Source organism: Nicotiana sylvestris, chromosome 1, assembly GCF_000393655.2.
Source record: "Nicotiana sylvestris chromosome 1, ASM39365v2, whole genome shotgun sequence".
Lineage (NCBI taxonomy): Eukaryota > Viridiplantae > Streptophyta > Magnoliopsida > Solanales > Solanaceae > Nicotiana > Nicotiana sylvestris.
Window position 1 is genome coordinate 186,160,870 of NC_091057.1, and position 14,812 is coordinate 186,175,681.

Here is a 14,812-nt window from a genome sequence, read left to right on the forward strand (position 1 = left end):
TCCTATTTTACCCTTAGTAATTATTGTTCTTCAAAATGGAGATATTAAATAAATAGAAGCAGATCGTATCTTAAGATATACACCCGGTGTTTACCCGCACCGGGTGTTTACACCAAACTATATTAACTCACTATGGTTAATTAATTTAATTAGATGAGAATACATGTAATTTATCATGGTTAAATGATTGAAGTCCATATGCAGGACACATATTATATATCTATTGGTTTGGTGTAAACACCCGGTGCGGATAAGTTTTTACCCTCGTAATTAATGTTTCTTAAGGGACTTGTGAAACGAAACTCTGCAACTATTCGAGATAGAGGGAATACGTAGAAAGAATATACCATTGTCCTTTTTCTTTGTGTAAACTATTCTTGCAATTCTCATTAATATATTCTTCCTTTTACTTCAAGGATTAGAAAATTGTGAGCATATATCTTAGTTAAATACTCAAATTCAAAAAAATTCGCGAGGTATTGGCTAGTTAGTAGCAAGGAGACGATATCTAATTCTCAATCACAACTTAATCAGGATCACTTGATTGTAAAAGGACGATTCGATGCACAAGGTATCCCGTAATTACACAAGTCGCGAAAGGATCTAGATCACTTGATTGTGTTCCCATAAAAAGGTGCTAACTTTTAGGAATAGAAATCAAGTTGCAATACAATTTCTTTCCTACTAGAATACTTTTCTTATATTTAACCTCATATAAGGAACATAACCACAATTTAATAATTTCATACCAAGATCATAATTTTAAAACAATTTGAATATTTTATTAGTTAATGTCAATAACACAACAGCCCAAAGAGTAACAAACGTACGAAACTTGAAAACATGCCCTAGAGCCCTAGTGAGTCCAGCCCTAATATTGAAAACTTGCCCTAAAGCCATACTATATTAGAATTATTTTGTTTCTCTTTCTCCATGATCAATTATGGAGAAGCATTGTGTTGACGACATAGTATTCCAGATCCTAACATGGCTCCCCACCAAGTCTCTCATGCGATTCAAGTGTGTTTCTAAAACTTGGAACATACAACATGATCCCGACTTTGTCAAATTGCACAATGCTCGTCCCTCCACCACCCGTCTCCTTTTGTTTGAAGTAGAAGTATGTCCTCGTAGGGAAGACGATCTTTCAATAAAAAAGAAAAGACCAGAATTAGAAAGATTTTCTGTACAACTACTCGCGCCTCGCCATTATTTCAACTATTATCAAATGAGTGTTTGCTCCAATTATTGCAATGGCCTTGTTTGTTTGTATAGCTTTAAAGATACTCAGACTTATTTGTATAGTGTCACCACAGGAGAGATAAAAGCTTTGCCATTCTCTATGAATCAAGAAATTCAGGCTCAATATCCATTGGATCCTCAACTTTTTCTGGGATTTGATTCGATAACGGAAAAATACAAGTTGCTTCATATTTTTGTGGGAAAAAACAATGGTAATCGAGTAATTAAGACTAGAATTCGAACTCTTGGAATCGATTCTTCCTGGAGAAAATTCCATATGCCGTCTAATTGTTTTCTTAAGCCTAAGATATGTATTTTCCTCAACGGGGTTATTTATTCAACTGATTATTCATTGAATTGTATTTGTATCTACTACTTCAATTTCAGAACGGAGAAGTTTGGGAGACTTTCCCCAAAATATTGCAGTTACATTCGCCTAAATAAAATGCAAACTGCACTACGGGGAAAACTGGTTATACATTGCTGCTTCAACCATAACGGGAGACGTGAAAATCGCAATTTGCTATACGATGACATTAACAATGTTTTTATGAAATTGAAGAACTCTAATTATCCTAATTCGCAGGAGAAGGTTGCATTGATTGAAGCAGAAAGGATTGACAAGATGACGCTATCAGATGTTTTATTAGCAGAAAGTATAACATAACATAGGAGCAGCATGTGCTTCGGCATAGAGAACATCTCGAACACATCTCCGATTTTATTTCTAAGATCAGAAAAGAAAAAGGAACAAGTGGTAAAGGAAAAGAAAGAAATCAGATGAGTAGATGCTTTTGAAAGTTTAATACTAATATAACATCAGTACTCTATTAGGAGACTTGATATTGATTTCTCAAAGAGCAACAGGTTGATATATTCTAATCTTTGAGAAGAATCCCTTACCTTCTGAAACAAAAGGTTATGACTTTACGGGAAAGAAATCAAAGTTGTAATACAATTTCTTTCCTATTAGAAAACTAAACTTTCCTTTGCTAAATTTAACCTCATATATGAAGGAGTAGATGTTTAACCAAAAATCGGGATTTCGGCCAAAGCTTATTTTAGAAGAACTCGGGCTACTGATAATCAAATAGAAATAAGAATAATTGATAAATAACAGCTGAATATAAAGCAAAGTAAATCAATATATTCTAATAGTATTTCGTGTCCTTACAAATGATTAGTCTTCTCCTTTTATAACTATCTCTAGGTAATACGTTTTGTTTCTATTATTATAGAGTCATTATTGATAATTAATAACATTTAATGTAACGTTATGATTGGTAATCATATTTGATTCAATACAGATTCTCTAACATTTTCCGTATTTAATGCCTATTAATTATACATATCTATACCCTTTTTTGCTATCAGATCCATTCTCTTAATACGACCTTCGAACATCAAGAGGTTTGAGCATCTATCCTTTCTACTTTTTCTTGAATCTCTGCCCATGCCTATTGAAGCTCGTGCCTTTTTAATTATTCTTTGCCAATTGTCATCCTTTGACCAGTCCACGTGCCATGACGTGTCACCTTACAATCAGTTCTATATACGAACTTAATTTTTTCCAATACAAATAGTCCCCCCACTTGCCATTTATTCATCAATAGAATATTTGGGAAGTGGATCTCATTAAAGCGAGAATTTTTGCCGCCATTAATTCTTCTATGGAACTAACGCATCATCTGTCACTTCCATTTAATGTCCGTGACACGTGGCATCTCCTGTTTGGTTCTGCAATTTTTCAGCATCTTTTAAGGCTTTTTTACGGTTTCACCAATTACGAAACGACAGTTCTCATTATGACGTTTTCATCATTGCACCTTTTCCTTTGACGGTTGCTTCTGACTATAAATATAACTTTTCACCTATGTCTTTTTCACAAAAGGTTTAGAATATTCAATTCTTGTTTTCTTCTTCCTCGTACTACTATGTCTTCTTCAAACCCTAACCCCTCGGAGAATCCCCATCGTTGATAACCTTCTTCTTGCTCTTGTTAGAAGTAGGAGAGGAGGAAAACTTCGTAGTTTAGGATCTTCATCTTCACGAGGTCCTTCTATTCCTTCAATGAGTTCTACTCCACCTTCTAGAACCAGAGGTTCTCTTTCTCAAAGATCTCCATCTAGAAATAAAGAACCCACTGAACCTCTTCGTACACCTTTAGTAGATGAAATTGTTCCTGTTGAACTATCTTTTTACAATGATAGAGAGTCCATCAGAAACCAAGTTTCTTCTATGTCTTCATTAGATCGTGCCGACATTTACCCGACTCAGATCACTGAAGGTTTGATTTCTGTGGTTCGTAGAGATTGCCAATGGAGTCATGATTTCCCTAATATAATCCCCAATGCGAACCAAAGAATCACTTCTTACTTGACTGGGTTTTCTTTCGTATATACATACCCTTTCACATTGAATTTCAAGCCTACTATTGACCCTGTTATCATCGAATTCTGTCGCTTTTTCGATATTTGCTTAGGACAAATTGGCCCCATCGTGTGGAGGGCTGTTGCTTTTTGAGGCATTTGGCCAACATGGCTGGCATGCCTTTTACTTTCTTCCATTTAATCCATCTTTATTCTCCCAAACTCTTCCGTCAAGGAGTTTTTACTTTAGTAGCGAGAAGTAAAAAAGTTCTGGTCAGCCCAGAGGACGATAAGGACAGTGGCTGGTATGCCAGATTTGTTGCTTCCCCCACTGTTGGTTTAGTGGATGAAGAGAATGTTCCATTTCCTGAGAAGTAGAATTTTGCGCGTGAGTTTTCTTTTTTGTAACTTTCCTATACCTTTTTCTCAATTTTGATGGTTATCATTTTAACTTCCTCTTCTTTTTCAGCAACCATGGGAACTATGATGAGATTTCCAATTTCCGTGGTTGGGTAGGAAAGTTGTTAAGTGTTGCTCCGATGGAAGGTAGATTCTGGAAAAATCTTTCTCATCGGTTTGGTTGGAAAGTGAAAAATCACGGTAAGTGCTTTTTCCTTTATATTCTTTGTTCACTTCTTTCCTTAGAAATTATTTTGATCCTTCTTTTTGTCAGGATTTTCCATTTGAGGCATAATCACTAAGGCCATTGTAGCTTTCAAAATTTCTTTGGAAAAAGCCCAGGAAATAATTTTGGGTTCTTCATCGAAACGGAAAGCTTCTGCTGACCAAGACTCTGAAGAAGAGGAAGAACAAGACGGGGGTTCTTTGATAAAAAGGCCACGAGCTAGAAGATGCATTATTTCAGATAATGACGCATCACCCCCTCGTTCTGTTCCTCTAACCGAGCCTGTTGAAGCCACGTTGGTGATTTTCGATGACGATACTCCCGCGGCTACTCGTGATTCTGTTGATCAGCTTTTTGCTCGTGGGTTTGGTAATGAAAGTTTGGGTCCAATTTCTGATGAAATGCCCCTTGCCTCATTTCCCATGTCCACTCCTGTGACATCTTCTCTTCTAGTTATGACTGTTGTCGTTGCTGCTCCGTCCCAAACTGTTTTGACTCCTTCCACAGTTCCTCCTACAATTGTTCATCACACTGAAGTTGGTTCCTCAAGTGGAATTGGAGCTATAAAACAAGTTGTCATCGAGGTTCCTGCCGATGGTAATTTTTTGAGAAAATCAAGTCGGGCTGATGTGTGGTTGAAACCTCTGATTGGTCCAATCGAGAGATCCAAGCTTGAGAGTCACAACTCTTTGACTTGGATGAATGACATAGTGCAGTCATCATTAAAGGTATTCCTTCTAATGCTTTATTATTCCTTTCTTTTATTAATGTTCTTACCCTTCTTCTTTTTTTAGATCAACCTTGTTGGTACAGAAATGATGAAGAGGGTTTCCCACACGGAGCAGTTAATGCACGATTACCAAATTGAAGCGGACAACTGGAGAGAACAATATGAAAGCCTTCAAATTGATATGGAAGTGTTAGAAGAGAGCAAGCGCACCTTAGAGCAGCAGTTGAAGGTTTTAACCTCAGAGTTGGCAGTTGAAAAGGCTTCCTCAAATCAGGCTGGCAAAGACAAGAATCTCCTCGAAACATCTTTTTCCGAGCAATTCTCCAAAGCTAGTGAAGAGATGAGAGAGTTGAAGGCTTTGTTAAGTGAGAAAGAAGTATATGCTGGTGAACTTGTGCAAACTTTGACTCAGACTCAAGAAGACCTCTGTGAATCTTCTAATAAGGTCGTTCCTTAGAAAGTTCACGTGCTTCTCTTCAAACTTCTTACGATTCTGCCTTGGCTGAGAATGAAAAGCTCAAAAGTAAAATTGATCAATGGGAGAAAGATTACAAGATTCTTGAGGACAGGACCGCAATTGAAGTGAGTTGGGCATTTTTAAATACTCGCCATGATACACTTGTGGAAGCTAGCTAAGAGGGCTTTAACTTGGAGGCTGAATTAGCTAAGATAAAAGAAACTATTGAAAAGACTCAGCAAGGCCAAGACTTTCCCTCTCCCATGGCTGATACTTCTGAACATATTGAAGATGATATGGGTACAGTGAATGTTCCAACTCCTTCAAGCCAACTTGAATCTACTGCTGCTGGTGGCCCTGCTTCGGCTCCTTCTTCAACTCCTCAGTGACAAGTTTTAAGGAATGTGACTCTTTTTTTTTCTTGTTTTTTGGTGGAATGTAGTTATAACCCTCGGTCCCATTTGGGGGTTTAGTTTTTTGAAAACAACAAGTCTCCAGACCTTTTCGGGGCATTTTGTATAAATGACCAATAGTTTATGACTAAGTTCATACTTGGTCTAAACTTTTCAACATTAAGAAGTTTTCCATTTTGACTTAGTTATTCTGAGCTTCTGTTTTGCTCATTCTTGCCTTTATATTCAAGGACTTATTAAATAATTTGCACTTTTATTTCATAAAATATTTTCTTAACTTCATGAATGTTTAAATCAAACATGATTTTTATAAAAGAAGGCCCTTTTATATTCGACACTTAATGAAGAAGACGTCTCAACTTCATAATGGTGTAAATGTACGACAAAAGAAATAGGAACACACATGTTTCTTGAAATAACTTTGATAAAGTTTTCATTTGAACTTTGTCAAGTTTAAATAACATCTTTATAACTTTTTCGTAACTATTTTCTTTACAATATATTTCAAAAAAGGAAATAAAATACAAGGTTTTTATTTATAACTCGTTTCTATACATTGTCTTTAACCTATATATGATAAGGTTTTCTTTGGATTTATGTTTATTGGCTCGTAAGTTTACCCTGCACTTGATTCATTCAATGAGTAGACTTTTCGGGCTTTGACTTGAACTTTGATTATTTCTCAGTCTTCTTTGCCTTCTTTACATATATGTCCTATGTATACTATATATTTTTATTTTCTTTTGGTTCTTGAATGGAATCGGGCCTTGATTCCACATCTGTTCGCCCATGTTCAGTTGAGGCTTGTGTCGTAGTATCCTCAACTGGATTCTGTAATTGCTACTTTTCTTCGTTTTTTGTACTTGAATCTGCTAAAGAGTTGATGCTCTTGGATGTCTGTTGATCCCCACGGATTTGACGTATTCCCTATGGTGATGAAAATTTAATAACTTGATGTAAGGTAGACATCACATCATCCATCTCGTGAATCCACAGTCTCCCGAGAATTATATTGTAAGCCATTTCCATCTCAACCACCTGAAATTTCGTATCTTTGACAACCCCTTCTGCGAATGTGGTAAGTATTACCCCCCTTTTTGTTACAACACTTGAATTGTCAAAACAAGATAAAGTATGTGCCTTAGGTACTAGCTTATCTTCAGCTTGCATCTCGTTTAATACTCTTAACAAAATTATGTTCACGGAACTACCTAGATCAATCAAAACTCGTTTCACATTAATATCATGTACAAGTAGAGATATTATCAGAGCATCGTTGTGTGGAGTTAACACGCCGTCCGCATCTGCATCATCAAATGTAATACTTTCTTCCTCCAAAACATGCCGGACCCGCTTCCCGTGTGTAACTGTAACTTTTGAAATGTTCTTAGCCACCGTATATGTCACGCCATTGATTTCTTCGCCCCCGCTTATAACATTCACGGTCCTTTTCGGAGAAAGAGGTTTAGGGGGCTCCTGCCTGTTCTTCATGTCTTGCTTACCTTTTTCACTAAATAGTTTGGTAAGATACCCTTGCTTTAATAAATGGTCTACTTCACCTTGTAGTAATCTACAATCTATTGTTTTATGACCATGATCGTTGTGAAACTCGCACCAATGATCAAGATTACGCCTATTTGGATTTGATCTCATTTCCTTTGGCCACCGCACCTTATTACCCATGCTTCTTAGTACTGCTACTAACTCTGAAGTGCTGACATTAAAATTGTAACCGCCAAATCTTGCCTTCAAGCTTCTATCATCATCTCGCGTCTCTCGTGCGTTTCAATCATTTCCAAACCTCGATGATGAACCCGACTCTCTATTTCTCGATCTATGATCATTCGTTGAATTGTCCTGCTTAGAACGTGAGTCTTTTCCTACTGGGACCATGTAGGGTTCGTATATGTTTTTACCGGACCTTTTTTCGGTTTCAGCACATCTCGAACTCACCTTCTCCTCTTTTTGAGACCGGGAGATGGTATCTTCTTCTATCCTTAGCTTTGTGTTGTATCTGTTGTAAACATCATTACAGGTTGTTGCTGGAAATTCATGTAGACTTTCCTTGAGTCGTCTCGTGGCTTATGAGATTTTCTCATTCAAATTACTGGCAAAAGTTATAGCTGCCCAGTTATCAGGCACGTGTGGTAACGTCATCCTTTCACGCTGGAATCCGTCCATGAATTCTCTAAGTAGCTCGGAATTTCCTTGCTTTATTTTGAAAATATCTTGCATTCTTTTTTAAACTTTTTGAGCTCCCGAATACGCTTTAATAAATGAATCTGCAAGCTCAACAAAAGAATTTATAGAATTTTTTGGGTAAGAGAGAATACGTCAATGCTCCCTTGGTGAGCGTTTCACCACATTTCTTGACCAATACTGATTCAATTTCTTGTTTGGTTAAGTCGTTGCCTATCACACCAGTTGTGAACGCAGTCACGTGGATCAGTTGTGCCACCATATTTTGGAATATCAGGCATCTTGAATTTCTTTGGAATCGGCACAGGAGCAGCACTGGGCTTCCATGGTTGTTGTAAATATTTTCCATATCTATTCCTTTATTACAGGCGGTACTCCAGGTATTTGCTCTATGCGATCGCTTTGCTCCTTGAGCTGCTTCTACAAGGTTAAAACTAAGTTTTATAAATCAGAATTAACTATGTTACCTGGTTTGCCACCACAAGACTCGCCGGGAGTCCCACTAGTGCCTGAATTAATGAGCCCAGAACGCGAGTTTTCCAAAGTATTGTAATTCAGAGTTGGTGTTGGTGGCGCAACTGGCTGGTAAAAGCCCGAAGAGCATTATTGGCTTGTTGAGCAATTAGTTTCTTCAGAGCATCATCGAGTGCTTGTTCGTTCACAACTCTGTCATTTTGATTTGCCTCAGATCCGTTTTGGTTCGCAACTCCGTTATTTGCTTCGGAGCCATTTGGAGTCCCCTCTCTAGACTGTCGATGTGAATCACGTGGCGAGAGAGGTGGGGTCCTATCATCCGCATCATTCACTTGATGTTGTGGATCTTGAAGTGGTAAATTGTGTTGGTTATTGTCGTTGACATTCGACATGGTAAGTTTTTGATGAAAGAATTGATTTAAAAAAGCAAACGATTATCAGATTCCCGGTAACGGAACCAATTTGTTTGACCAAAAATCGAGATTTATGCCAAAGCCTATTTTAGAAGAACTCGGGCTACTGATAATCAAATAAAAATAAGAATAATTGATAAATAACAGCTGAATATAAAGCAAAGTAAATCAATATATTCCAGTAGTATTTCGTGTCCTTACAAATGATCAGTCTTCTCCTTTTATAGCTATCTCTAGGTAATACGTTTGTTTTTATCATTATAGAGCCATTATTGATAATTAATGCATTTAATGTGATGTTATAATTGGTAATCATATTTGATTCAATATAGATTCTCTAACGTTTTCCGTATTTAATGCCTATTAGTTATACATATCTATACCTTTTTTTGCTATCAGATTCATTCTCTTAATACAACCCTTGAACATCAAGAGGTTCGAGCATCTATCCTTTCTGCTTTTTCTTGAACCTCTGCTCATGCCTATTGAAGCTCGTGCCTCTTTAATTATTCTTTGCCAATTGTCATCCTTTGACCAGTCCACGTGCCATGACGTGTCACCTTACAATCAGTTCTATATACGAACTTAATTTTTTCCAATACAGTAGATGCCCGCAAATTAAATATTTTCATAACACAATCAAAAGAAGCAATTCTAACTTGCCTACAACTCTATTAGGTAATCCAACCTAAATATTGAGAAGATGTGCTACATAACCTTATGGAGAGGCATTGTTTTGATGACATAGTACTCGAGATCCTAACGTGTCTTCATGACAAGTCTCTCATGTGATTTCAGTGTATTCCAAAAATTTAGAACACTTTGATACAGCAACCCAACTTTGTCAAACTGCACAATGCTCGTTCTCAAGTTCGCCCTCGGCCATCTGCCTTTTGTTTGAACTAGAAGGAAAGAGAATCTTGGAATAAAGGAAAAAAGACCATGGTTAGAATACTTTCCTTTAGAATTACTGGCGCCTCATCATTATTTCTGCTATAACGAGATGAATATCTGCTCAAATCACTCCAATGGTCTTGTTTGTATCAGAAATCTATATTCGAAAATATATTCAAAACTAGCAATGGAAAAAATCAAAAATGTAGAAGAACATCAAATGAAATCGAATCCACTGAATTTATAGTGTTTCCATAAGGAACTTAATCTCCTCCTAGTACCTGAGGTTTAAGATTATTTTCTCCCAGGATAGAACGAATAACCTCACTGGTGTAGCGATGCTCCAAACCCCAGTTATCAACGAACTCAAAGAATAGTAGTAACTCATACTTACTGCTTTCTTTTATGTTAAAACAATGCAGAAAGAAGAAGGAGAAATCAGAATTTTCGTAAGAAAAATATGAGGGAGAGTTCATGTATTTATAGCTAAAAAAATGTACTCTTCAGGTAAGGTTGCAACTCAAAATGGTTGTTTTATAAAACGGCCATTTATGTAAACTGCCAAATTCAAATTATAACAGGAAAATTAAATTACCGTTACAGTAATTGTCTAATTTGGATTAACTAATATTGCATTAATATTAACAAATAAATTTGGTCCAAAAGTTAATCAATCAATTGATCATTTGACCAAATCCAAATCTAATCCAATCCGAATCCGAATTTGAATTCTAAATCAAAGCAGAAACTGACCCGAGCGATAACGACGACGGCGCGAGGCTTGCCTTCTTCTCAACTCTTTAAGAGCTATAAGAAGAGCAATTTTATATATACCTATCAAAAGACTTTTTCTCCTCCAATATGGGATAATGTCCTTTTGTCAAGTAGGGAAAACCTAATTTTTATTTTTTCCTTTATTTCTCATTCACCCTCTTTTAAGATCTAAGAGGCTTAAACTCAATAATCCCCCAGATGAATGGGGAATGACTATATCACGGAAATATGCATGAAAAACTATGTGATTTACAAGCAAGGATTAATCACATCTGAATAATTAGGTTTTCGTTTGAACTTTCCGTAGTGAACTTATGTCGGATATACTCGATCAATCGGTAGATATGATATCTTTGAACCATAGAACTTTGGTGTATACCTAGACAACCATAAGTCATACAATCAACCATTAACCGTCTTCGGTTCTCATTGTTGTGTTTGTTTCATCCATGAACATCACCTGGTTTCATAAGTGCGTAGAAAACTGGCCTTACAAAGTTCTCCTTGAAGCGACTAATACTTCACACTTACATAGGTGATTTCTTAACGTGTCATCCCGTATATACACTATTTGATATACCCCGTATCAAATTTAGAGACCATTAAAAAGCCTTAATGTTTTATCCTTGGTACTGAATATTGTCTCATCATGAGAATAGACCAAAATTTTTGGTTGACAATGTTGAACCGTCATAAATGACTTTGTTTGATCTCTTTGAACCTAGATCATGGGATCTCCAGTCTTCTAGGTAGAGGTACTGCCACAATGACTTGTCATCGGCCGTAGTACCATTTCCCTCGATGGTTTATCAATTACCTCTCTAGTTAGGCCTTTTGTAAGTGGATCTAACACATTGTCACTGACATTACGTAGTCAATTGTGATGATTCCCCTAGAGAGTAGCTTCCTAACGGTTTTATGTCTTCGTCGTATATGACGAGATTTACCATTATACATAACGTTCCCAGCCCTTCCAATTGCCGCTTGACTATCGCAATATATGCATATTGGTGCCAACGGTTTGGGCCAAAATGGAACATCTTTCAAGAAATTTCGGAGCCATTCAGCTTCTTCACCAGCTTTATCTAAGGCTATGAACTCAGCCTTCATTGTAGAGCGGGCAATACAAGTTTGTTTGGATGACTTTCAAGGTACCGCTCCTCCACCAATAGTGAATACATATCCACTTGTGGACTTAGAATCAATTAAACTGGTGATCCAATTTGCATCACAGTATCCCTCAATCACCGTAGGATAATTACTGTAGTGCAAAGCAAAGTCTTGGGTATGTTTTAAATTTCCCAAACTCGTTTCATCCCCATCCAATGAGATTGACCTGGATTACTCGTGTGTCGACTCAATTTACTTATAACACAAGATATATATGGTCGAGTAAAATTAATGATATACATTAAACATCCCAGTACACGAGCATAATCCAATTGTATATGCTTTGGCCTTTGTTCTTTGCTAGTGCAAGATTCACGTCAATTGGAGTCTTTGCAACTTTAAAATCTAAGTGCTTGAATTTTTTAAGTATTGTCTTAATATAATGAGATTGTGACAATTCCAGACCTGTCTTAATATAATGAGATTGTCTTAATATATGTATCATCCACATATAAGCAAACAATGGCTATGTGATTTAGAACATTTTTAATGTACATACATTTATCACATTCATTTATCTTAAAGCCATTTGACAATATTGTTGGGTCAAATTTCGCATGTCATTGTTTGGGTGCCTGTTTTAGTCCATAAAGTGACTTGACAAATTTACATACCTTCTTTTCTTTACCTGGAACTACAAACTATTCAGGTTGTTCCATGTAAATTTCTTCCTCCAAATCTCCATTTAAGAAGGTTGTTTTAACGTCCATTTGATGAATTTCAAGACCATATACTGCAGCTAATGCTACTAACGTTAGTATGGACGTAATTCTTGTAACTATAGAGTATGTATCAAAATAGTCAAGACCTTTTCGTTGTCTATACCCTTTGACCACAAGTCTTGCCTTATATTTGTCAATAGTACCATCATCTTTAATTTTCCACTTAAAAACCTATTTAGAACCCAATAGTTTATTGCCTAGAGGAAGATCAACCAATTCTCATGTATGGTTGTTCAGTATGGATTCTATTTCATTATTGAATGCCTCTTTCCAAAATAATGATTTCGAAGAAGACATAGCTTCTTTAAATGTTCGAGGCTCATTTTCCAATAAGAAAGTCACAAAATATGGTCCAAATGAAGTAGATGTTCTTTGACATTTACTACGTCTTGGATCCTCCTGATTATACGTACTTTCTTTTGTCTCTTCCCGGGGTCATTTAGATCCTTCACCAATCGACTCACATTCCTTTTTATACAGATATATATATTTTCAAAGAACTCAACATTATCTGATTCTATAACCGTATTATTATGAATGTCGGGATTTTCTGATTTATGCACCAGAAAACGATATGCTTTACTATTGGTCGCATATCCTATGAAAATACAATCAACGATTTTTGGTCTTATCTTTACCCTTTTGGGTTTAAGAACTTGCACTTTTGCCAAACACCCGTACACTTTAAAATAGTTCAAGTTGGTCTTCATTCCTTTCCATTTTCCATATGGAATGGATTGTGTTTTGCAATGGGGTATTCGATTTAATATCCGATTAGTGGTAAGAACAGCTTCCCCCCACAAGTTCTGTGGCAAACCAGAACTTATCAACAAAGCGTTCATCATTTTCTTTAATGATCGATTCTTTCTTTCTGTAATCCCATTGGAATGGGGCGTGTAAGGGGCCGTTGTTTGATGAATAATTCCATATTCTAACATATCTCTTCAAAAGGAGATTCGTATTCACCACCCATATCACTTCTTATCATTTTGATTTTCTTGGTAAGTTGTGTTTTCACTTCATTTTTGTTTTACTTGAATGCATCTGTTGCTTCATCTCTACTATAATGTAAGTAAACATAGCAATATCGAGTATTATCGTCAATAAAAGTTATAAAATACTTCTTTTCACTGCGAGATGGTATTGACTTCATGCCGCAAATATCTGTATGAATTAAATCTAAAGGATTTGAATTCCTTTCAACTGACTTATAAGGATGTTTAACATACTTAGATTCCACACATATTTGACATTTTAATTTGTCGCATTCAAACTTAGGCAATACTCCAAATTAATCATTTTTCGCAAAGTTTAGTAATTGACATGTCCTAAACGTATATGCCATAAATCATTTGACTCAAGTAAGTAAGAAGAAGCTGAAATTTTATTATTGTCAGCAACCATTACATTCAGCTTAAAAAGTCCTCAGTAAGGTAACCTTTTTCTAAGTACATCTCGTTCTTACTTATTACAACTTTGTCTGAAACAAAAACACACTTAAAACCATTCTTGACGAGAAATGAAACAGAAACTAAGTTCTTTCGTATATCAGGAACGCGATAAATGTTGTTTAGAGTCACCACCTTGTTAGAGGTCATCTTTAGGAATATATTTCCATTACCTTCAATTTTGGCCGTTGCAAAATTTTCCATAAAAATGGACTCGTCGGGTCCAACAGGAGCATATGAAGCAAATGTTTCTCTAACAGCACAAACATGGCGGGTGGCATCAGAATCAATCCACCACTCCTTAGGATTTCCCACTAAGTTGCATTCAGACAACATGGCGCACAAGTCATCAATATCATCATGTGTTTGAACCCTATTTGCTTGACCCTTTTTCTTCTCTTTCTTTGGAGCACGACATTCTGCAGCTTTGTGTTCAACCTTTACACAGTTGTGGCAATTTTTCTTGAATTTCTTCTTGTTGGGATAGTTGTTTGGTCCAGAAGACTTTTTCTACTTCTTCGGATTAATTGGAGTAGTTTCAACAATATTTGCTCCCATAATTGTTGAGTTCCCACGTGTCTTCTTTTCTGCAGCTTTATTGTCCTCTTTGATCCTCAATCGAACAATGAGATCTTCGAGTTTTATATCCTTGTGCTTGTGTTTCAAGTAGTTCTTAAAGTCCCTCCATAAAGGAGACAACTTTTCAATCATTGCTGGAACTTGAAACGCCTCATTGATGACCAAACCTTCAATAAAAAATTTATAATTAGCAACAGAATTAATACTTTCAAATAAGCATTAATTCGGATTATACATTTAGCAAGAAGATCATGAATGATAACTTGCAGCTCTTGAACTTGGGTAATGACAGGCTTGATGTCT

The 14,812-nt window shown here is 36.3% G+C and overlaps 1 protein-coding gene across 1 annotated transcript; it reads right to left on the reverse strand.

Annotated features, from left to right (window-relative positions):
* Window positions 1-6,763: 6,763 nt before the first annotated feature.
* On the reverse strand, window positions 6,764-7,519 carry LOC138878118 (uncharacterized). Its single transcript, XM_070157780.1, has one exon. The coding sequence runs from the start codon at window positions 7,517-7,519 to the stop codon at window positions 6,764-6,766; it is 756 nt and encodes a 251-aa protein (XP_070013881.1).
* Between the last annotated feature and the right edge of the window lie 7,293 nt (window positions 7,520-14,812).